Below are 25715 nucleotides of genomic sequence, written 5' to 3'. Positions count from 1 at the left end.
TTCCGGATGCGTTCAATGTTCAATTATATCTAGTGTAAAACCGGCGGCCCGGCCCGGGCCTTTTCGGAAGCCGGGCCTGGTATTTAGTACCACCGCATACCACCAGCGGTACGCTACTGCCGTACAAGTTTCCGGAATTACAGCGGTAACAATATTGAATCTGATATTTGGTTTGTTGCGAAATATGACATCTATAATTGTCGCAAACCAGCAGCCTTTTTGAAAACGTAAATTTTGAAAGCTATTCTTCTGTAAGTGTGTTTGATTGCATGTCAAAATATATACTCGTTTCATCCATTGGAATTATACTTTTGAATTTCTATTTAAATTATCATCGTTATTAATTATTAGATAAATATTATATTTAAATAAATATAATATTACTACATTTATTTATAATTACATAATTATTATTAATTCGTCGTGGTGGTTGTTGGGAGAGACACCCGGCCATTAATAGGGACCCGGCCTATATTAGAGACCCGGCCAGTAATAGAGAATTTACGGTATATTATTTTTTCCTGCGCATTGGCTCGGTACGGCCGGTCGCCTGTCCGGCCTGTGGAATCGTCCACACATATCCTTACGGCGGTACGCCACTGGCAACATCCATGGTGGCTAATTCGTGGCGGATAAAGATCTAATATTAACCCATCAAAAAAAGCGACGCTCGATCAGGTATATCTTTGAATTTTAACGTAACATTTACATTAATTTATTTCGTGTGGCAGTCGAGTGATCGTTAATCTATGAGTATGAGAGAAAAGAAAACTAATACGATCATTTTAGACTAACTCGGATTTATTTTTATCCCCGCATACACATCTTCGTAGTTTAAGGAATTAGTCCTGGATCGAGTTACACACGAGTATATGAAGGACGACATTTATTTAATTCGATGGCGTAGAGGTATAACTAATTAAAATTAAACTTATTTTTATACAAAACCTTATTACGTAAAATCATTATTACATAAAAGCTTGGAATTCGAAACCATTCGATACCATCATCGATACATCGATCGATACAAAATTAGCGAGACACTTCGATATCAAGGCAGCGGCAAGGATGCTGATGCAGGTTTGTACAAATCTTTAACTAAAGCTTTCTTGAATGCATGCCTAGGTACCAATATTGCTTGACTTTAATAATCAACTCCTTAATAATGATGCGTTTCTATGATACCAAAAGTCAAGCAATCGTGCCTAGGTACATACATAATAAATTTATATAACCCACGTACATACCACTCCCTAATCTTTGAGTAATATTTATTACATAACAAAATAGAAATAAGAATGTGAAGACTTTTAATAATTTTGATACCAATTAGATAACCAGATAGACTCCGATATGCAAAATGAGAAAAGTTTAGTCATAATTTATAAAATCCACAATTTAATTAATACGCAAGATCTTGTCATTCTATGCTTAACATCATGTATTCATATGAAAGGACAAGCCTAAGGAGTTGCGTAATTTGTGGGCACATAGGTAATTCTGTAACAAAAATATTTTGTGTGAATTTCCACAGAATTTGAAATGGAGGAAAGAGAACGATATTGATAACATCTTGAATGAAGATTGGTCTGAGGGAGAGCACAGTTTCCCCTTTATTATTATTATTATTTATTAAAATGAGGCACCCCATTACTGGGACTTTACACCTCAAGTAACAAGTCAAATACTCATACAATACATACAAAAACAAGTTACATACACATCAATTCATACTCATCAATAATATCAAAAAGTTCACTCATTCTTACAGTACGTTGCTCATTTATCAGCTCATTTTTTGCACACTTCTTAAATTCATTAAAACACAATTTCTTTGACTTTACCATTATTGCATCAGGGAGATTAAGCCATAACTTCGATGCTCTAAACCAAAACGACTTTTTTAGTACACCATTCATACATTCAATATTAGGCCCTTGGTTTATCAAGGTTGTGACAAGCAAGGAAGGCCAGGTTAGTATGCCTTTTAGTGCCAAATATTCCTCGCTAACTTGCATATACTACATGTCTACACATGATGCTAACAGTTGTATCAATATCGGTGCGGGATTGGGACATACGTCGCACCGTCATTTCCGGAAGAACAAATCGTGCAATTCGCTACTAAGATAGAATATATGAAGAAGCCGCGTGGTTTATTAGGCGTGCGCAGAAAGATGTGTCAAACGTAACCCAATTTTTCATTATTAACGATGCGGACGGTTTCAACTTTCGAATGCATGGATGTCCCATGTGTGAGTTAATGTTTAATTCAGTACTAAGCTTTATTACCGACACGGTTTAAATAGTTGGTTCTGACAGGTTTACGAATTTTTATGCACGGGTATCAATCACTTGGAACCCACTTTCCAGGTGTCTTCTGTACCGCGATATTCATAAACGGTAGCATCTCGCTATGGACGAGTTTTCAATTAATTTAGGTATACGTAAATATTTTACATTTCTATAGTTTATGAATTACTTTCGTAGCTCCAACTGCATTTCGTACCGCCTGGACGGTAGTGAGAACCGTGTCATCTGACGACGACCTAGATAAGATAACAATTTATGGGAGGGATGACTGGAAAAGGGAACTGGAGAAATATGTTGACCCCTCCGAGCGAACGGTGGATTTTGGTGGATTCAATGAGCAAGGGTTAACAGTTAATGAGATCCTCGATACCATGGGGACTGGAGCCTTCAGTTGTGCAAGGTAAAAATTATAATCACCATAATGATAATAAATGTGGTTTCTTTAAATTTAAGCTTCGGAAATTGCGAGACGAGAAGAATTCATTTGACTACAAAAAACAATTCTAGGAAATATGCACCAAATATTTTATTTGATATGTATTTGCTACGAGTTTTGTACATATGTAAGAAATGCGTGATCTATGTTTGGAAATATTTAAATTGTCATGTAATAAATTGTATTATGTTTCAAAATATTCTTTTACTGAGGTCGTTGAGCGGAATTTTGACAACTCAGTTAGATTCAAATGAGATTTTTGTGTACGGTTACGTATGTACATACATTCGATTTAATATATACACATGCATTTAAATGTATACCGTTCCAGAGCATAAGTTTAAACCTCCTACTACAGATACATGCTGCGCGTTCCCAAGACTGTATCTTATGTGTCAATTTTTTATACATATGTATGTACAACATCAAATTTATTTGTACCATGTACACAATTTAATCGGCTCTACACGACTGGTAAATCTACTTAAAAAGGTAACAATAATTGACAATCGAATTACAATCAATCATAGAAAGTTACATACAAAGATACTTTCATACAGCTCGTGTATCTAGAATACTTATGTATATACCATCCTATGCACATATGTATGTACATAGCAATAATTCCTATCATAAGAATCATTTAACCATACTTATGGTTTTTCCAATTACTATTATCTACATAAACACAACATTCAGAAAGTTATTAACAAATTGCACGTATTCTCGGTCAAGACCCGAATCACAATCTTCATCAAATCATTCTTAACTAATCCAAAAGATGCGACCTGAATTCCCATTGGTCTCAAGGACCTAAAAACCTTCTCTTCCAACGTCCCCCTTCTTAAACTCCGTCGTGTCATAACTAAATACAAGTTTGACCTTTCAAACACTTTGGCTGCTTCAGGAATCAAAAGTACAACAAATAAAAATGCCAAAAAGCTTGCAATTGGAACCAACAAGTAAATCACAACTTGCATCTGATCTCTCATTCGGATTGAGCCATAAATTCCAAAAATTAAAAAAGAAACTCCAAAAAATATCAATGGTGGGACGGCAAATCGACAAAAATTTTGATTCGTAAAACCCATCCAAATCAATAATTCTCGATAAAGCTTAACCTCTCGTTCCTGCAAATTTCGCCCACTCCAAACTACTCTCTGTGCTATCCTGGAGTTTAAACTGGTCAAAACTTGCAGTACTTCGCTAGCCGAACATACAACCATTAGTCCAACGATAAAAAACGCATTCACAGCTTTCAATAAATCAGTTAGAAAAATTATTATCAAAGTGGAACGGATGAGCAATGAAATCAAAGTCGGTTCGATGGGCGACGAGGTGGAGGAGGATAGCATGAAAACCACGACACGCGTAACTGGAAATTCGAGCGGGTCGACGTTGATGAATACGGCGGTTAAGACAATAACATAAAGGGGATAATTACTCAGCCAAATTTGGAATCTCATAGCGAGTTTCAAAATTCTGTAGTCGGGAGGAGTTTCCTTGAGCCAGGATGTTATTCTGATGTCTGGAATAAAATCAATCGTACAAACCTTTCCGAAAATTGTTATTTTGCCCCCAAAAATATTTTACTTAAATACCAAAAAAACTAAATAAGTATTACCATTTCCAAATTTCTTAAGCCCTTTGATAGGATTCATGATTTGGGTAAAAAGAGTAGACCTACGAGTTAGAACGAACGCCATGGATGCGAAAGAAAGTGGTAGAAACATGAAAAACACGAGAAGGTAAATTCGAATAATTTTTAAATCTTGGTCCTGTTTTTTTGGCCGAAATCCAATTTTCCATAACCATAATAAACGCAGAAAGCAATAAACTGTATGAAGCACAAATACTGAAAATGAAAAGTGGACAAACGTGTTTTGTTTCTTGGACAGTGGGATATATGAAACTTCTTCTCGATCAACCCACACAAAGAGTGGGAGAGGACTTCGATTTCGAAACTGATCTACGAAAGTTTTGAAAACTGCCCACATTTTAAAAAATCACTACATATAAGTGACTGAATATGTATTTTTTAGGCAAATATTTTAACTCAGGCAAAAATGGATTATTGGAGAAAGAAGTTGCGAAATGGGAATACGAACCCGTGCAATAAGTGCGGAAAAGATACATACGTATATATAGAAATAAGCTGGGAATTGGAAAATGATAAAATATTTATTTAAGTAGATTATATTTATGAGAAGCAATAACAAACTTGGGGTTTAAATCGGATAATGAAATTAGTTATGATAAGGCCCGAGCTATGGATGATACATTTTTTACGGAAGATATTCGAAGTTAAGCGTCAAAATTCGAATTCCACCGGTGAAATATAGCTAAAGAAACCTTCCAAAAATGCCACTCGATTATGACATGTCCTGTCATTAACATTTATGTACATACATACGTGCACATACGTGCTCACGGTTATACATACGTTTTACATAATAGCGCGAGACGTCAAATTTCGGATTAATAAAAAAAAAACAATAACATTTTTAACGGTCTGTCATTATGATGTCTACGAAGACATACATATATTGTGTTGAATGTCCAATACGCGTTGTCGAACATTTTTTTCTCAATATGTCGTATTTATATATGTATATTCTATTAAATAAGTATGTTATTCTTCGCCTACTCTTATTGAATTGAGACAGACATGCAGATTTAAGTGCACGTCAGAAACATTAGCCTTGTTGCTACAAAACGTTGCCAATTTCATACTTTCTGAATTCACCGAGCCAAGCCACGCAATGCAATGTAATAAATAATATGGTAGGAAGTAGCCTATTATATCTACATATACATATGTATGTAGTTATAGCAATAAACATATTTGAACGACGGATACTATGCATAAGAAGAATAAATATAATTTAGATGGCACAATTTATTATTCGAACCAACTCGTTTATCAAATTATCAGAGGAAATGCTAAATTTTCATGAAATCAAAAAAAAACGGTGTTCAGCACAAGTAAATTTTGTGCGATGTATTCGAAATATATTCATCCATATCTACGCCTTCCTTCAATGGGTTAATGAAGATACATAGGATTTTACTCGAAAAAATCCCTATTAAATATGCACAATCTCAAGTATTGTATTGCAGTTTCATGAAGTCAGCGATTTACATTGTATTTGACAGATTTTTTAAATCCTGATTTAAAAAATCTAATTACATCATAGCTGATGTAATTAGATTTTTTTAAATCAGGATATGTAAAAATTGTGATTTTTCTCATATGCTCCAGATCTTCTCGTCGATGAATGTGCAGTTTGTTCTAACCTGTAGTACAAATTTCCACCTACTGGTATAGATATCGAAAAAATATTTATTCAAAATTCGTTAGAAAATATTATGACTACTTAATATAAATAACAATTCACAGGTAATGTTTTAATTATTGAGTCACATTTCGTAAATTATATACTTATGCTAAAGTTTTTGACGAACACTTATATTAACTATACTGAAATTATACGTTTGTATCGTAGTGGCACTCAATTATGTAATATGGTTCATAGAATGAAGAATACTCACAATGTTAGTGGGTGTGCCAATTTATATTTGTATTAGGACACTTACTGCCTAGTTTATCAGTATGTTGAAATAATTAATTTGTAAATTTCAAGCCAAAATATCGGCAGAACGCGTCCCATTCCGTCCCGTCTGGATGAGTCTCGGGTAAGGATTCGGGTCGGGACAAGTGCCATCCGGAGAACTTACCCTGGTGGTCAAACTTAGGGACGGGAAGGGACCGCTTAATGCTATCCCGTCCCGTTCCGTTAGAATTCCTATTGACGACATCACTCAAAAAAGATAGCACCATCAAAAAGAAAATAATTCCTAGTAAAAACTTTCCCAAGTAGGATAAGATTAACATTAATTTGTACGCAATTAACCTCATCAAATCCCACCATTTAAAATTCCCCGCAAAATCACACTCGATCATATTATCGGTGCTTTCAGCCTCAAGCTTCCTGGTCCTGCATTTGCGTAACTTAATATTTTTCGCATTGGGTGCCAGTCTTATTGAATTTCTGCTCTCAATATTTTCCAAGTTTATGTCTTTCCCTGAAATCAGAATATCGTGGCAAATACAATTCTTGATGGTGGTGCTAGATGATCCTACTTGCAAATTACAACCTGTCTCCGCAGTTTCACGTCCGGTGCAAGTAAAATGCTCAAGGGTGTGATTGCTACCATCTTGCAAGAAAACGTCAGGAAATTCGACACTCCTGTGTACGGAATCATTTGCGATGGTAATCTTTTGCAAGGAGTGATTCGTTCCACGAACCAGAATTCCGCGTCCACTTGCCTCAATGGTTGCGTCAGAAAGGATGCAATTCATCGACCTATCGTCCAACTCAATGCCCCAGTCAGTAATTTTTGTCAATTGCGTATGAGTAATTTTATTTTCGGCCCCAAAGATTTGTATCCCAGTGAAGGCACCTGTCACGTTTACGTTTGTCAAGGTGCATCCATTGCTAAAAATGTGAATACCACCTGAAGGAGTTGCACTAGCGTTGACAGGCGATACAGACAAATCCAAGATTGTACAGGAATTTCCATAAATATCGAAACTATATGGTGACTTAATCACCGTCTTCTCCACACCTTTCCCCATGATTTTAACTTTATGTTGACGCAAACGGAAACGACCTTGATAAACGCCCTCGTCCAAGATTATGGTAGAATTTGAGGCAACAAAGGACAAACAGAGCTCCAAATCTTCTCCATTTCGGCAAGTTAATATTTTCCCTGGGAATTTTACTGATTTCCACTTATTGATAAGTTTATCAATATCATCAAAACTTTGGCATCTTTCCTGGACCTTCTTTTTAGTTAAATTTATGACCAGCTGCTCAACAAGTTTGCCCATGATGGGATGATCTTTCTTAACTAGGTAGGTATCTCCACTGTAAACCAGTCGGTTAAATAGACTAGGTCTGTCGTCCTGCCCTATCAAGGCTGCAATTTCCCAAATTATTAATCCCATCGAGAAGAGATCCGATTGATACGAGTATTTTCCAGTATTTACTTCTGGCGCGGTGTATGTTCTAGTTCCAATGCCAGTTGCGGTCATAGTGGGGTTATCGGTGTTATGAGTGGGTATTGTGCGACTCTGGCCGAAATCTCCGATTTTGATGGGGAGCCCGTATTCCGAGGTGAACATGATGTTTGCAGGTTTCAAATCACGATGAATAATTTGATTACCGTGTAGAAACTTTAAACCGGAAATTAGACCGAAAATAATTTTAATTTGTTTAAGTTGTGTTATTACTGAATTCAGCATTGTTTCCTTTTTACGTAGCCAGGAGGCCAAATTGTAACCGCAGAGCTCCATCTGAATACAAGTCCAGCCCAATTCGTTAATTCTCTCTGACTTCCCGTTCCATCCAGGGCAGGAAAAAATGTAGTTTAACTGGGTTTTATTCTAGAGTTTATTGCGCACAGAATCCTTCACAGTGACGATGTTTTCATGGAAGGGAAGTTTGGTGGTTAAACTGCTCTCCCGTTGAACAGCCTGTCTTTCGTCGTACGTTGGATAGATGAATTTTATGCATGTATACGTTTTGTCATTGTGCTCTGCTTTTAACACAAAACCAAATGATCCCTGGCCAAGGCAAGAGTCGTAGTTGGTAACGCTGTCAAGAAAGTCCAAATCGGTTTCCATGATCATTACGTCAGTGGTTTACTTATTTTGAAACGGGTGCAGTGACGGGTGCAATACATATGTATGAAAAGTTTTACAGTTTTGAGACTGAAATCCGGAATGAAATGGGTTTATGCAAGGCGTGATAATTTATTTGCTCTGTGTGTGCTATCACCATTCACATCGAGATAAGTTATCTTATTGTATTAAGAGGCTTTTGGGACCATACAGAACTGGTGAAGGACATATTGGTCGAGGCATGCTAGCATAGATACATAAAAATCTGGTGCATCTTGTAAGGCATGGTGGGATGGATAGCTGGCAACGGAGGTGTTGTACAAAATTATCGGAAAATCTGTCACATACTTTATGCATGTTCTCTAATTAATTAATTTATACAAATTAACACATGATTACAGATAGCAAGTATGAGTGGGGTGAAGTTTGGCGTCATGTTTAAACGTTTGTTATGATAATCTTGTATCTATGCACATTTGTACATACATACATACACTAAGCCCAAGTGAACAAGGTACCCTAACGCTTACATAGTTGTATATTATAACACTTGTCACTTGTGGAAGAGCACGGTTTATGACCGTGAACTTGTTAAACAATCGAAATTAAGCATCATCAATCAAGCTTACTCCGCTAAACGAACAACTCACAGGTTTAATAAAATTATATTTTCATATGCAATATACAAATTTTACAGCAAATTTAATGTAGATTAAATTGTGTAGATTAATAATGCTAACTATTATTTAATAGCTCTTATGGTTGGCTCAGAATTTGCAATCGGAACACTCAAATCATAAGCCATCATAAGCCAAATTAGTGAAGCTACACTTTAAGTTTTTTATTATTTGCTAATGTATTTACATGCGCTCCAAAATACTATTTCCCAGATTAAATGTTATCTTAGAGCTACTCCGAGAAGTTTGGTACAATTAAAAACTATAATAAACCAGCCATCAATACGGATTCCCTACATGTGTACCAACATTTCTAAACTTAACATGTCCCTGGCATCTCTGTGACACGACATTGGATTTACAACTGCTAATAACCCCATCAAGTTGTAACCCCAGTCACCTATCAAGTAATGTGGGGCGATGAAAGGTGGGGATGAAATGTCCGGTCACCATTTCTTTCGCCTCGTTTACCCAAAACCGACAAATAAATATTACGATTATATAAATTACAGCATTTTTTAATCACATGATTTATTGATGACTTCATCTTCAAGTTTGTTTTTAAATAAAGTTGAAGTTCTACAACCTATTCATTGCATTTCCGCAATTACAATTGTCTTCATGTAATGGTCCATTTCCCATTTGCCCATGGACTGCTCGCCTCGCGTTATCTCTCCCGATATTATCCCCATGTATCCAATTTTGATTACTAACTCTGTGCTCGTAATGTTGATGACTCACCCTGCAGAAATTGCTTTGCCCGTGTCTACAGCACAAATAGAGGATCGTGTTAAGCAAATGATTCCCACACCTAAATATGTAAAACGTTCAATAAAGTGATGTCATATTTACAATCGAAAACTCTCGGAGTTTAAAATGTACCTGATATTTTTGAATTGGGGTCGGGTCATTCTCGCGCCAATATTTTTTTGAATGCTTCCTTCTTCAGAGTAAGTTCTACTAGTGCGTGAATATGCTCGTGTTCGTACAAGTTTACACCATTTTGTCTATGACATCTGCAAATGGTGTGGAATGTCAAATATTCGTTTAGCTGCTGCAACCCAACGCCACACAAGATCTCAAAATTTTCCACCGAACACATTAGATGATACCAATGTTTATTTCCATGTCGATAATTACGGTAAAGTCGTTGAATAGGGGTGGCAACAAAATTTGCAAAAAGATTATCCATGGTACTGTGCAACAAAAACTGTGAACGATCTTGGGATCAAACTGCATAATTTAATATGTAAAGGAAGTTTATCATGACGTGCTTATCTAGTTATTCCCACGCTTTAAACAAAAGGTTGTTTATCAGTAATCCTATTATCTGCATAAAGTATATGCGAGTAATACGTTCACAAAGCAAGTATTAAATATTATCATTATTTACTCAGCCCTGATTGAGACCTAAACTTATGATATGCAGGGGATAACGTTGTACTAGGTTAAGTCTAATTTACTTTTAAACGTTGCGTCTTCGTTCAGTATGCTATTAAACGTTCGGAATATATTTGTACGTTCTCATTTAACTTGCATATTTGCCAAAAATGTACTTCTATCTCACTATCTTTCACTCACTATCTTTCTTTGTTTACATACAAAAATATTGCATCCAATTTATTGACGACTTAATTGTAAATGACTCGTTTAATTTGACATACACAAGTCGCGAAATGAGTAGTTAAATAGTTGTCGGTGTCAAAAATCTATTTGTGCTTCCAATCGAATCCTGTCGCTTGAGTGGGTTGAATATATTGTAATAATAAATATATAAAGACAATTTATTATTAATGCATTCCTAAGCAAAATTTAAGTGTCATCATTACTGTTGAATTCTATACATATATGTACATAGATGTATGTAGTCCTTTGTAATATTTCATCACTGAATCGTTATAATTGCAATTATAACGATTCATCACTGCACATGATCCGTTCGCATGCTAACGGATCATTTGCAGTGATGAGTTAATATACATAGATACATTATGTTGATTCATTTCTACAGAGTAATTTTACTTCACACCATCGCCCTCCGAGGTCACACGGAGGGATGATGGTTGACAATGTAGTATGTTAGTTCACCGGCAGAGGATACGTAAAGTTCAAAGCAAAAAACAAAATGCTCCCTTACCAACCAGCTCTCTAACACCACCACCACTCAGTGTTGGTTTTTACGTGGCAGAGGAAGGAACGTGCTCTCTCGTTTATTTTTCCAAGATGTCGGACAACGAGAATAAAAATTCGGAAATCACAGGAAAACGGTAAAATTTTTATTTTCTAAATTCTTCACCAGCTAAATATATGAGTCGTGTGGGGTATTGGTATTTTTATTAATGCGTAGCATTAATTGTAAATGTTAAATTACATAGAAAAGGGGATGAGAAACATTCTATTGCGAAGAAGAAAAAATCAGATCAAGAAAGCCTGAAATCATTGTCGCAGACAGTGAAAGAAAATTCAGAAAATATTCAGGCGCTCTCGGCGCTGCCGTTAGCAATGAAAGAACAGTCGAGCAAAGTAGACAGACTTTTAAAGTTATTTGAAACTTATGACCATGATGAGGCGCTGCCTCATAATATGTCGATTAATGATGACGACCCAATTGCAAATCTGATCTCGTCGGTGGGTGCCACCGATAGTACGGCGAAAGGTGAGACCTCGCCAATAAAACAGTATATAGAAATATAGAAAATAGGTATATATGTATATATGACCTTATTATTGATCGCAGATCAGCTCGATGATAATGAAATGATAGAAAATCCCATAATTGAAGAAATACTAAATGCAAGTCAAGTTGAAGAGGATTACGGTCCCTCAGTTGAAGATAAGATCGCTGTTGCCTTTAAGCGTGTTCTTACCCAAACAATTTCTAAAGATCAAATAGAAAAAGCCAAAGCTGAGTTTAAGGTCCCAGATAATATCAAAGAGATGAAAGCACCAAAAGTGAACTCTGAAATTTGGTCTCAACTTCCAAAACGGGCGCAAGCGAGCGATGCATCGCAACAACAACAGTTTGTACAACAGTTTATTTCAAGGGGACTAGTTGCACAGACATCTGTAGCAGTTTTATTGGCGACTAACGCTAGCAAGATTCCCCCAGATTTATTGAAAGAACTGCTTTCAAAAACAATGGAAGCCGCTACACAATTCGGGGCAGCCCATAGAGAGATGAGTTTAAAGCGGCGACAACAGATACGACCTTTTCTCTCTCAAGAGAGTACTGGAATTTGTGGCCCGAATATTCCAATTACGGAGAATCTGTTCGGAAATAATTTAGAGAAAGACTTGATGTCGGTTCGTACATCGGCAAAGATCGTTCGTACTCTTTCGCCAGCGTTTCGTGGAAACACTCGTGGGTCGAGGAACATGGTCTTCGAATCAAACTCAGGCAGCCGGATATCGTCCGACTTTAAACTGGAGAGGGCCTCTCCTTTCGAGGGGAGGCAGAAGACCATTTCGAGGGAGAGCAGTCCAGTACCGTCACCAGAATTAAAAGTAATTAAGATATCTGGTTAATTAAAGTATTATAGAAAGTATTGGGCAGATTTGACTGATGACAAATATGTACTTGAAACAGTAGAGGGTTACAAACTTCCATTTAAGTCGATACCAGAACCACAAGATTATTCGTATCCACAAATATTTAATAATACTGAGAAACAATTTATTTCAGAGGAAATTTCTCGACTATTAGAAATAGGTGCAATTTCAAAATCAAAAGAAGAGAGTGGTCAGTTTGTATCACCAATTTTCACTGTGCCAAAACCTGATGGCAAAAGACGATTTATTCTGAATCTTAAAAAACTTAACAATTACTTAGAATGTCCACATTTTAAGATGGAGGACTACAGAAGTGTTCTTAATATTATTCGACCTAATATGTATATGGCAACCTTAGATTTACAGGATGCGTATTTTCATGTGCCTGTTGATGAAAATTTCAAAAAGTATTTAAAATTCCGAGTAGAAGGAGTTCTATATTGTTTTAATTGTATCCCGTTCGGTTGTTGTACGTGTCCATTACTTTTTACGAAACTCCTTAAACCTGTTTTTGAAAAACTAAGATCTATGGGTTATCTGTCGGTGAGATATTTGGACGATTTTTTTTATTGTTTGGTGGTAATAAGGAGTTATGCACAAAAAATGTAGCTGCTACGCAGGCACTTTTAGAAAAATTAGGGTTTACCGTTAATCTTTTCAAATCCTGTCGCATTCCATCCAAATTGGTGAAATTTTTGGGTTTTATATTTGATTCTTCTCATATGACAATAGAGCTTCCAGAATTTAAAAGAATAAAAATTAAAGATTTATCAGATAAGGTGTTGAAGTCAAAAAATTTAAATATAAGACAGATAGCAGAGCTACAAGGTAGCTTTATTTCTGCTATACCTTACGGATTATTATATACTCGCTCTTTAGCAATAGATATTCAGTTAGCTCTGAATAATAATAATAGTAACTATGAAAAATCAATGTGTTTATCAACTGAGTCCGTATCGGATATTTTATGGTGGAAGGACTCAATAGCTCAGAGTAAATTGGCAATTAACGATGACAGTTATAGCATAATTATTAGTACAGATGCGTCACCCTATGGATGGGGATGTTTTTATAATGGGGAGATTGGTCATGGTAACTGGTCGTCAGTCGAGGCAAAATTACATATTAATGTACTCGAGCTTATGGCAATAGAACGCACATTACAATTATTTGCATTAGATTTTCGTAAATGTCGTATCCTTTTAAAAGTAGACAGTCAAGTCGCTATTGCGTACATAAATTGTTTCGGTGGGTGCCACTCAAAGGCTTTACATCTCACAGCCAAACGTATTTGGCAGTTCTGTAAAAAACGGGAGATTTTTATAAGAGCTACGTATATAGAAAGTAAGAATAATGTTGAAGCTGATTTTGCATCTCGGATACAGAAAGAGTCAGAGTGGATGTTAAACAAAAGTTATTTTAATACAATTTATGAAATGTTTGGCAAACCGGATGTTGACCTCTTTGCATATGGTGTAACAACACAATGCGAGAAATTTTATTCATATTTACCAGATGCACAATCAGCAGGGGTAGATTCGTTTACTATTAATTGGATAGGCGAATTACTTTATGCTTTTCCACCGTTCTGTTTAATTGCGAGAGTTTTACGTAAGATTCGTTCTGATAAATGCAAGTGCATTGTGGTTGTACCTTTATGGAAGAGCCAAGTTTGGTACCCAGAGTTTGAGAGAATGCGTCAGTCAGATCTGTTAATTTTTGGTCCATCTAAAGATTTATTAATCTCCCCTTTTTCTAACAGACCCCATCCTCTTCACAACAGTCTTCAATTGGGCGTAGCAGTGTTACAAGACAGTCATTCGTAAATAATGGTTTATCTCCAGAAGTTTGTGAACTCTTGTTGTCGTCGTGCGCACCGTCAAGTTTAAAACAATATGAATCTTACTTGCGACGGTCGGAAACATATTGTGCTAAAATTGGATCAGATATTTTCGTATCAAATTTACAAAATGTGCTTAGTTTCTTAACTGATTTGTTTAGCGATGGAGTAGGCTATAGTGGTGTGAATACTGCAAGGTCAGCTTTGTCATTAGTTTTAAGTCCTATTAATGGTGTCGAAGTGGGGAAACACCCACTTGTAGTTAGACTACTAAAAGGGGTTTCAAAATTAAGACCTGCTCGCCCACGATATGATAACGTTTGGGATGTCAATTTAGTTTTGAAAATGTTTGCTGCCTGGCCTAAAAATTCTGATCTATCAATTTTACAGTTGTCAATAAAATTAGTAGCGCTGTTGGCATTGGTGACAGGTCAGAGAGTTCAAACATTGTCGTTAATTAGGATATGTAATATAAAACGTAATGGTAATGTAGAAATATTTATTCCGGATTCGACGAAAACATCAGGTATAAATAAGAATCAGCCATGTTTATTATTGCTACCGTATAAATTGAGTGCAAAGTTGTGTGTTGTGAAATGTTTAGATGAATATTTAAAACGTACCGAAAGTAATAGAAAATGCGATCAATTGTTAATTAGTGTAATGTCTCCCTATAAGCCAGTGTCATCGCAAACTATTAGTCGATGGTTAAAACAATGCTTATCTCTGGCTGGTATAGATATTTCTGTATTTAAGGCACATAGTTTTAGACATGCTAGTACAAGTAAAGCTGTAGCAAAGGGCGTAAATTTAGATATTGTTTTTTCACGAGCAGGGTGGTCTCTTAAATCCAAAACTTTTGCAAAATTTTATAATAAACCGCTCGATAAGCGAGGTGATTTTGCTGATGCTGTACTATCCTAGGCTTATGATAATTAATAAATGCATTATTGTATTGTTAACCTTTGAGCGTCAAAGTGTTCTTTAAACGACTACATTGTCAACCATCATCCCTCCGTGTGACCTCGGAGGGCGATGGTGTGAAGTAAAATTAACGATTAATGGAACCTTACCTGTAAGGTGAGAAATTGATCGTAATTTTACGATCACCAGAGCCCGAACGAGGTCAGGTCCCTCCACTCCCACCCTTTTTTATTAGTGATCACTTTGACGCGTTGGCCACTATTCTTTGGACTATCTGAGTGGTGGTGGTGTTAGAGAGCTGGTTGGTAAGGGAGCATTTTGTTTTTTGCTTTGAACTTTACGTATCCTCTGCCAGTGAACTAACATACTACATTGTCAACCATCATCCCTCCGTGTGACCTCGTTCGGGCTCTGGTGATCGTAAAATTACGATCAATTTCTCACCTTACAGGTAAGGTTCCATTAATCGTTAATTTTTTTGACGATTGGCCGCTTCGCCAGGTTATCTGGCGCATCCTGCCATAACTAATAACAAATAAACTTGAAATATTTTTAGAAAATTCATTTCTTGATGGAATTTCAAAATTCCGGATGTTTTGAAAAACATGGACCTTTGGGCGAAATATATATTCCCAGATTTTTTCAATTCGACCACACCACCTGGTTAGTAAGGTCATAAGGTCAAAAAATGAGATAAATTTTTCCAACAAATAATTTCATTTTACAATATCGAATTGCGTGGTTAACAATTCTTAGCAAAATTACTCAGAATTACCTGACGCAAAGGGAGAGGTCAGAAGGTAACACCCCACTCATATGGGGTCATTGTGGGTGTGGTCGAAAGTGGAAACACATGCGTAAAATCGGTTTCCATCATGGTTTCACAAATTAACCATCCCTATTTAACGTAATTTTGACCCTGTTATCCACCTCAAACCTGTGACCGTATGTTGTATGACCATGGGGGTAGGGGGTGTGGCTATCAGCGCTTTTGTATTAACTTGATCAATACCTAGCATGCGACATATCATTTTTCTCAGTGTCCCGAGGAGATTACGATGCACTACTTCGAATCTGGAAACCACACCCTTTGTGGGTGTGGTTCTTCGAGATTTTCAGATCTTTTGCAGATATGGCATGTAGCATATCATTTTTCTCAGCGAAATAAGGGGATTCTCATGAAATTCTTAAAATTTAAGAACCGCACCCCCTGTGGGTGTGGCTCGGCGTGATTTTCAGATCTTTTGCAGATATGGCATGTAGCATATATTTTTTCTAAGCGAAACCAGGTCTGATGCGATACATAAAATCTCAAATCCACACCCTCTGTGTGGGTGTGGTCGTTGGAGTCTTTTCCCGTCCCGTAAATTCTGGTTGTCAATATATCAATTGACTCGTCGACATATCATAAATGCCATAAACGTCAAATATCAAATGTCAAAACTTGTTAATGTAAGTATTTGTCAAGACACATTGGCATTGCACATTTTTGACATTCTCTCATTGACATTGACATTTATGACATTGACGTTTATGACATTGACATTTATGTGACATTTATGACATTGTCGTTTATGTGACATTTATGACATTGACGTGTATGACATTGACGTTTATGTGACATTTATGACATTGACGTTTATGACATTGACATTTATGTGACATTTATGACATTGTCGTTTATGTGACATTTATGACATTGTCGTTTATGACATTGACATGTATGTGACATTTATGACATTGTCGTTTATGTGACATTTATGACATTGACGTGTATGACATTGACATTTATGTGACATTTATGACATTGACATTTATGTGACATTTATGACATTGACGTTTATGACATTGACATTTATGACAGTGACATTTATGACATTTGCATATCGTCGTACTAATTCATAAAAAACCTAAGTGCAGTCGACAGTTTATTAAGAAACAACCTAACTACTTACTGGCCCGTGAATATTTTTAACACGGAAAAGATGCATCTTGTGCGTGTTACAAATATCCACCGGCCAGTAAGTAGTTAGGTTGTTTCTTAATAAACTATCGACTGCACTTAGGTCTCTCATGAATTAGTACGACGATATGTCATTCATGAAATTTTTGGCATTCATTACATTTCGGGCATTTATGACGTGTATGACATCTATGACATAAATGGTTGCATTTATGGTTCCAATTTATTTAATTTGCTCTTGCATTCGTTCAAATCGAGATGGTCCAAAAGTGTTTTTGGAGACCAATTTGACCACTTCCATCCGTTCCTTACGCTGTATTCATTGCTACTGGCCTCCTTGTATCGTTTGGTGGTATGATGGTACCAATATGCCTTATGCATAAGAGTAGCTTTTGGAGGTTCGACAACCGCTCATAAATGTCATACATGTCATAAATGTCATCAATACCATCAGTTTCATAAATGCCAGAAATATAATGAATGCCATACACTTATATAAAATGCCATAAAATAAATTAATGAATGACATAAATGTCATAAATGTCAATGTCAATGAGAAAATGTCAAAAACGTGCAATGCCAATGTCGTCACACTTGACAAATACTACCAGTGAGACGTTTTGAATGTCAGTCATATTTGACGTTTATGGCATTTATGATATGTCGACGAGTCAATTGACATATTGACAACCAGAATTTACTTGACGCGAAAAGACGCCAACGACCACACCCACAGGGGGTGCGGTTCTTAAATTTTAAGAATTTCATGAGAATCCTCTTATTTCGCTGAGAAAAATGATATGCTACATGCCATATCTGCAAAAGATCTGAAAATCTCGAAGAACCACACCCACAAAGGGTGTGGTTTCCAGATTCGAAGTAGTGCATCGTAATCTCCTCGGGACACTGAGAAAAATGATATGTCGCATGCTAGGTATTGATCAAGTTAATACAAAAGCGCTGATAGCCACACCCCCTACCCCCATGGTCATACAACATACGGTCACAGGTTTGAGGTGGATAACAGGGTCAAAATTACGTTAAATAGGGATGGTTAATTTGTGAAACCATGATGGAAACCGATTTTACGCATGTGTTTCCACTTTCGACCACACCCACAATGACCCCATATGAGTGGGGTGTTACCTTCTGACCTCTCCCTTTGCGTCAGGTAATTCTGAGTAATTTCGCTAAGAATTGTTAACCACGCAATTCGATATCAATTGTAAAATGAAATTATTTGTTGGAAAAATTTATCTCATTTTTTGACCTTATGACCTTACTAACCAGGTGGTGTGGTCGAATTGAAAAAATCTGGGAATATATATTTCGCCCAAAGGTCCATGTTTTTCAAAACATCCGGAATTTTGAAATTCCATCAAGAAATGAATTTTCTAAAAATATTTCAAGTTTATTTGTTATTAGTTATGGCAGGATGCGCCAATAAGCCTTTCAGAAAAAATAACATTGGCCGATCGTCTAATAATTTTGCCTGAACCATAGTTTATGCACTAAAATTCCAACACGGTGCTAGAAAGCTACAATTTTGCAGAGAGGTAACTAGTGGCTTATAGTAGGAAAATTAAGCGGAACTGGTAAAATTTTAATTTGATGTAGTCCATATAACTTGATCCATACCAATTTACAAGTAGTTTCCAATTATGCTGAAATTAGGGACGTAGTAGTGTGGTTGCTCAATAAATAAAATAAAAACCAGGCTAGAAATATACAAAGTATTAATTGGAGTTAAGTGGTGCCACATTGTACTGTAGATAACTCTATAGGTACATATGTATATATGTAGGTTTCACTTTTTATAGAAGGTTCTTATTTATTCAAAATCGGTAATTTTTTTGCGAGGTACATTGTATATCTCATAGAGCTAGATAACCAAATTAACTACTTACATTCATTTGAGTAATCAATATTCGAAATCTCCTCCTCAACCTCGCCAAGTAACTCTATAAATTCATTAACAGTTGCGTAATTATTGAATTTTACAGCATATACTTTCGTGCACTACCAGGTAGCTGTCTAATCTTAAAAATTACTTTCTTCTTGATTTCTTCTAGCCCTAACGATTCTAAATCGGTCGTGTCAACTAAGTTTAGAACGCACTTTTCCCCTTTTATGTACGCCTGGACATATCTCCGCATATTATCTCTGCATGCAAAGGCACAATTAACAAATGTTATTGATAAGCTAGAAGGGTTGTTGCTAAACGTAGTTAGTTGTGGCGATTCTTCTTTCAATATTTTCCGGAAGTGAACCCGAGCTAGAAGATACGCATCTCCTAGCTTTCCATGACGAGCGTATGTCCCATCTTCGTTTATGGAGAGGTCAAACAGCACTTTGGACTTGAGCTGTTGTGGAAAATTAATACTTAAACTTTGTTAATGGGATAAGCAGTTAGACTAATAATAAATTCAAGTACCTCTTCTAAAAAAGTTAACGTAGAAGAAGATCTCTGCCACTGCACATCAGTTGGAACCCCACGCTTGAAAATCCAATGTTTTTGCGCCTTGTTACGCTCTTCCAACAGAAAGTCTAATCCCTGACCTGTTGTGCTTCCCTTAAGTCTGAATCCCATCCTTTTAGCTGGGCCTGCTCCAACTTCAGGCAGTGAAAGTTGATAAATAATGTCTCTAACTGTCACGATCCGGTATTTTGGATGATTGAATCCAAAAAAGATTCCAGAAGCTTTAAACAACCTGCCTTGGCAATTTCGTCATTGCATTGCCTCACACCAGCACGGAACAGGAAAACAGGGTGAAGTACATTTAAAACAAAATCAGCAGACATGATCCAGTTTGGACATCGAAGTTGTGCAACCCATTCGGCAAAGTTCTCTGCAGAAACCTCTTGTTTGCATGATTTTGCTTTCCTAATGTACAAGTGCACTAGTTCATCCGAAAGCGAAACATATACAATCTGCAATAAACAAGGGATTAGAAGGGTAACGGGTAGAGCTGGATAACCAAAAATTTGTTCGCTACCTGTAATATCTGCCACGATTTATGATGATCTAAAGCTTTTTTACAATAATCAAGAGCTCTTGGTGTTGTGAACCCCAACATCTCTGCGACTGGTCGAATGAAGATGTCGAAAAAGGCCCCAAATATGGATCTAACCAAATTAAGTTCCATGTGTCCAGCACCTGGTTTTAGGACGATCTTCTGAAATTTCTTCCGGATGTCATGACCTGTTGATTCGCAGCTAATATTTTTCCCTACAATTCCGCAATTCTTGCATTCTTTCCAGTCTTTTATTAGGTTAGCTGCTATGGTATAAGGGGCCCCATCACAAACAACGGTGATCCAGTGTCTATCTGGAGACGTGGCTTCGCTCATATTCACAATGACATCTAGAACTTTTGCTACCGTTGCATATGAATTTGGGTTGAGAAGAAGGTTCTCCATGTCGAAAGCGCGACAAGAGCTTGCTGATTCGGGAATGCGATGATATTCCAAACCGTTCTCATATTCTGTAGTGGCCATCACTCTCCTGATTTCTTCATTCTGCAGTCCTCCATTGCCCATGTGTTGCTCCTTTTCGACTATGTCAAGTCTGCGTTGGATCCACTTGAGTCGATGTAGCTGATGAATCCATGTGCATCGCCTTTCAACATTTTCATATTTTTGCCAAAGATAAGGATCTTCAAAATTGACGTCGGTTAGAATAGGATGATATTGCATTCGTAAATCGACGCCATCTTCTTTGTAAACTGCAAAGGACGTTACTATTGACGTAGGTTGTGTGGCTCCTACGCTCACCCTAAAATCCCGTCCAACAATTTGCTGATTGTCGAAAGCGACATAAATGTCACCTTGTGGGAAACAAGGCTTGTCCTTGCTGATTTCTGATACCGTTTCTTCCAGGTAGCGATAACTTCCCGACGGTTGCAAGTTCCCAAAAATATGACAAGCGGTTCTTGATCTGGCGTATGAGTGAAGTACGATATTTTGGGCAACTGAGATTGGGTGGATAAAACGTTGGTTTATTACTAGACAGATTGAATGTAGCGCCGAAACGAAGTAGCGGTCCGTACGCCTACGATTTTCAGCAGACAAAAACCTGCCAGACGAAAAGTATATTAGAAAATGAACATATTAATTTATACGTATTTAATTTCCGTACTTTAGATCACATACGCCGCTCAAGAATGCCTTGAAGATTGGACAGTCGGCTTGTTCCCATACACTGGAGTAGTCAACTTGCATCAACTGGTCCTTCTTATCCAACGCCATCGCTGAATTCGACGAAAGTTTCCTAAACGCATCCTTTTCCCTTTCCCCTATTGCTGCGGATAACTGGTGTAGTTGTATGTCCGAAAACGAATTACTCCGTAATAATGACAACACTTCTTGAAATATTTCTGAAATAAAATAGAGCTAGATAACTAAATACTAGTCTAAGGTAACGAAAGTATACTGACAATTTTTTGACTAACCCTCTGTGTTTGTTGATATGAAGGAATTTGATAAATATGTAGATGACGTGGAAATTGTGATTGATGGCCTTGTATCTTCAGCCAACTTAATGCAAGCGCCACAAATGCTTGCAATTCTGTCACGCCTTGGCTTGATCCACCCCGAGGTTATAATAAAAGTCTTGAGGGTTGAGTTGAGGTATCTTCCGGTCACGAACAAAATCAAGCTCTCAGAAAGTGAGGGGTACTTTGCGATGGCTTTCAAATGTGCAGTTGATGCACAAATCCGCTGACGCTTCCCCCTGTTTAAAATTAAACTGTAATTTAGATATGAGTTTCTTCAATTCGTTTAGATAAATACTAAACTTTAACGCCCGCATGGCGGGCATGCATGCGTGCTGAAGTTAGTACGGAAACAACATGTATGAATATGGATCTGAAAGGTTCGAGTGGATGTGAGCCTACGTGGGCAACATCACAATTATTGCACAGAAATGTGATTCGAAAATGTTCAAATTACCTTTTCCTAACTTGCTAAATTATATTAACACTTCCAATGGTGCTTTTGCGCAGATGACGCGTGCGCAAAATATGTAACCCGTACATTTTAGGAACGTTAAAATCAGCATTAGTAGATACGACCCACTGAACACTCACAGTGTCTACACACACACAGAGACACATACAAACCCACACACACACAACCACACACACACAAACAAACAAAACCACACACACACACACAGACACACACACACATACACACACAAAGACACACACACACAACCACACACACACAAACAAACAAAACCACACACACACACACACACACACACACACAGACACACACAAAGACACACACACACACACACAAACACACACACCCACAAACACAAACATACACATACACACACACACACAGACACACACACACACAAACACAAACACAAACATACACATACACAACCTCACACACACACACAGACACGTACACACCCACACACACACACACACACACACACACACAAACACACACACACACACAACCATACACACACACAACCACACACACACACACAACCACACACACACACACACAACCATACACACACACACACACAACCTCACACAAACACTACAACACACAAACAACCATACACACACACACAACCACACACAGACACACAAACACACACAAACACTACAACACACAAACAACCATACACACACACACAACCACACACAGACACACAAACACACACAAACACTACAACACACAAACAACCATACACACACACACAACCACACACAGACACACAAACACACACAAACACACACACACACACAGACAGACAAACACACACACACACACAGACAAACAAACACACACAAACACACACACACAGACAAACAAACACACACAAACACACACACACAGACAAACAAACACAAACACACACACACAGACAAACATACCACACACACACACACACAACCATACACACACACACACAACCACACACACACACAACCATACACACACACACACACACACAACCTCAAACAAACACTACCACACACACACAACCATACACACACAAACACAACCATACACACAACCATACACACACACACAACCACACACACACAGAACAACCACACACACACAACCATACACACACACACACACACACACACACACACACACACACACAACCTCACACAAACACTACCACACACACACAACCATACACACACACACACACAACCTCACACACACAAATACAACCACATACACACAACCATACACACACACACACACAACCTCACACAAACACTACCACACACACACAACCATACACACACAAACACAACCATACATACACACACACAACCATACACACACACGCACACAACCTCACACACACAAATACAACCACATACACACAACCAGGGTATTTAGATAACTAATTTACATTTACCTGGGGGTCGAATGCAATTTAGTGGACATTTCGCTAAGCGTCGCACAATAATTGAATTAAAATAGACAAACGTGTCACGACAAGAAACAAACAGAAGTCTAACACATAAGGAGACTTGGAAGTGTTGATGTTATGGAGTACAACCGGCCAATGACAGGTGGTGATTAAAATAAATACTTGCCAACATGTGTTTTTTAGCTGATGATGGTGGTGGTTGGAACCCACAAAGAATCTGGGCTCAGCACTTTATCTGCTAACAAACACATGTTGGCAAGTACTCACTTTAATCACCAGCTGCCATTCACCAACATCTTGAACTCTATCTATTATTTTGAACTTTGTTGAGTCTAATTCGATTTCTTCCATCGCCATGTCAGAAGAATTAAAATCTACAAGGTAAGAAATTTGGTAGGATTTTTATTATTTTTATACATTTTGATGTTTTGAGGTTTTCATTACAAAAATTGCAGGGGTTGTCCAAAGCTGATTTTGGTATCAGAAGACGGCCCAACAAATCCGATAACACAAGATGATCAGTTACCAGACTCACTTGCAGAGTTCCAACCATACTCTTGCTGTAATTGGATCTTCCGAAATTTTCGCTGAAGACGACCAGGACAAGGGGCTTGATAGCGACCACGATGAAGCCCAAAGTGATGGCCATGAGGATGATGAAAACAAAGCTGCAAATGGGCAGTTGAACCAGAAGAAAAAGAAACCGCGGTCAAAGTTAGTGACGTTTAATTCTGTACTTATTTGGTTATCTAGCTCTATATATAATTTTCTTTAAAAGATCCAGGCCACAGTACATCAAAAACACGGATCACCGCACACAGCATGCCAAGAGAAGTGGCCTACAATTAGTGAAAAAGGTGATGGTTACGACATATCATGTATTTTATAATTATTGTAATGTATGTATGTTATCTGTAGATTAAGGACTACGCAGCAAAGACCGGGGCGAAAGTTTACTTGCAAACCGAGTACAGAGGGGCAAAGTCATCCCACACGTTCTCTTACGGGGAATACTGGAGCCTGACGGGGGAGGTTGCTGAGAAAGCTACAATAACTTCAGCTAGTGTCAAGGAAGCGGTGGAAGAAGCCGTCAAGGGTACCTTCACCCCAATCTTGAAGGAGATCACTTCCGGATCTAATAATGCAGCGTTTTCAGCGGTTATTTATACCTCAACTTCTTAGTAGCTTCTTATCTATAATAATCCTCCATGAAATATGAATTATTTGTTTACGTAGAGCGTCCTGTCACCAAAAAAGCATGCCACTTCAAAGGCTCAAAATTGTTTAATTTGTGGCAAGACTGAGGTTGTCAAGGACTTTATAGTCTTTGATTCTAAATTAATTGGATGCACTGGAGATGGAAAGAATTGCTCAAAATGGGTAGGATATAAAAAACTCCTGTTATTGCAAATCCTCCGTTATTAAATCATTTAGGTACACGCGGATTGTTTGGGATTTCCGGGCATCACTAACAAGGAAATCAAAGAAATGCCCAACTACTTCTGCCCTGATCACTTGGCATTCGGACGCAAGCGAAAGGGTGTCAAGAACCACTATGTAGGTGCTGAACCGGAACCCTCAAAAAAGCTTGGAAAACGAGGACATTGAAGCAATTATTTAATGATGCATCATAATTAAAGTGCAATTGCTTAATCTGAACAAGTTTACATATGTGCAATTATTTACAAGTACAAGTATTTACATTTGCAGAATAAGTTTAGTTACAATATGGGATGATTAGTTTGATAAATAAAATCTTTAAAAAAGCCCAAATCGTTAATTCTCGCTTGTCACAATATGCAATTAGTTCCATGTCATAATTCCATATCATTTAATAATCGTCCAAATTTGTACTGCACATCTTTTGTTTCCGTGAATTAATTTAAACATGTTGGCTCTTT

At 37.4% G+C, this 25715-nt stretch overlaps 1 protein-coding gene across 1 annotated transcript; it reads left to right on the top strand.

Annotated features, from left to right (window-relative positions):
• Window positions 1-24048: 24048 nt before the first annotated feature.
• On the top strand, window positions 24049-25543 carry LOC118438810. The gene is made up of 6 exons (XM_035859570.1): window positions 24049-24195; window positions 24270-24528; window positions 24593-24671; window positions 24733-24972; window positions 25051-25194; window positions 25249-25543. The coding sequence occupies exons 2-6, from the start codon at window positions 24329-24331 to the stop codon at window positions 25420-25422; spliced, it is 837 nt and encodes a 278-aa protein (XP_035715463.1). The 5' UTR covers window positions 24049-24195; window positions 24270-24328; the 3' UTR covers window positions 25423-25543.
• The last annotated feature ends 172 nt before the right edge of the window (window positions 25544-25715 follow it).

The sequence above is a fragment of the Folsomia candida genome, unplaced genomic scaffold (assembly GCF_002217175.1).
Source record: "Folsomia candida strain VU population unplaced genomic scaffold, ASM221717v1 Fcan01_Sc026, whole genome shotgun sequence".
Classification (NCBI taxonomy): Eukaryota; Metazoa; Arthropoda; class Collembola; order Entomobryomorpha; family Isotomidae; genus Folsomia; species Folsomia candida.
This window is presented reverse-complemented; position numbering and strand designations above follow the sequence as displayed.

Excerpts from the sequence above, each read along its gene's own strand:
- LOC118438810 (XM_035859570.1), top strand. The coding sequence starts at position 24,329 with ATGATCAGTTACCAGACTCACTTGCAGAGTTCCAACCATACTCTTGCT. Across the intron at positions 24,672-24,732 it reads GCCTACAATTAGTGAAAAAG|ATTAAGGACTACGCAGCAAA; the intron begins GTGATGGTTACG and ends TGTTATCTGTAG. Across the intron at positions 24,973-25,050 it reads ATAATGCAGCGTTTTCAGCG|AGCGTCCTGTCACCAAAAAA; the intron begins GTTATTTATACC and ends TTGTTTACGTAG.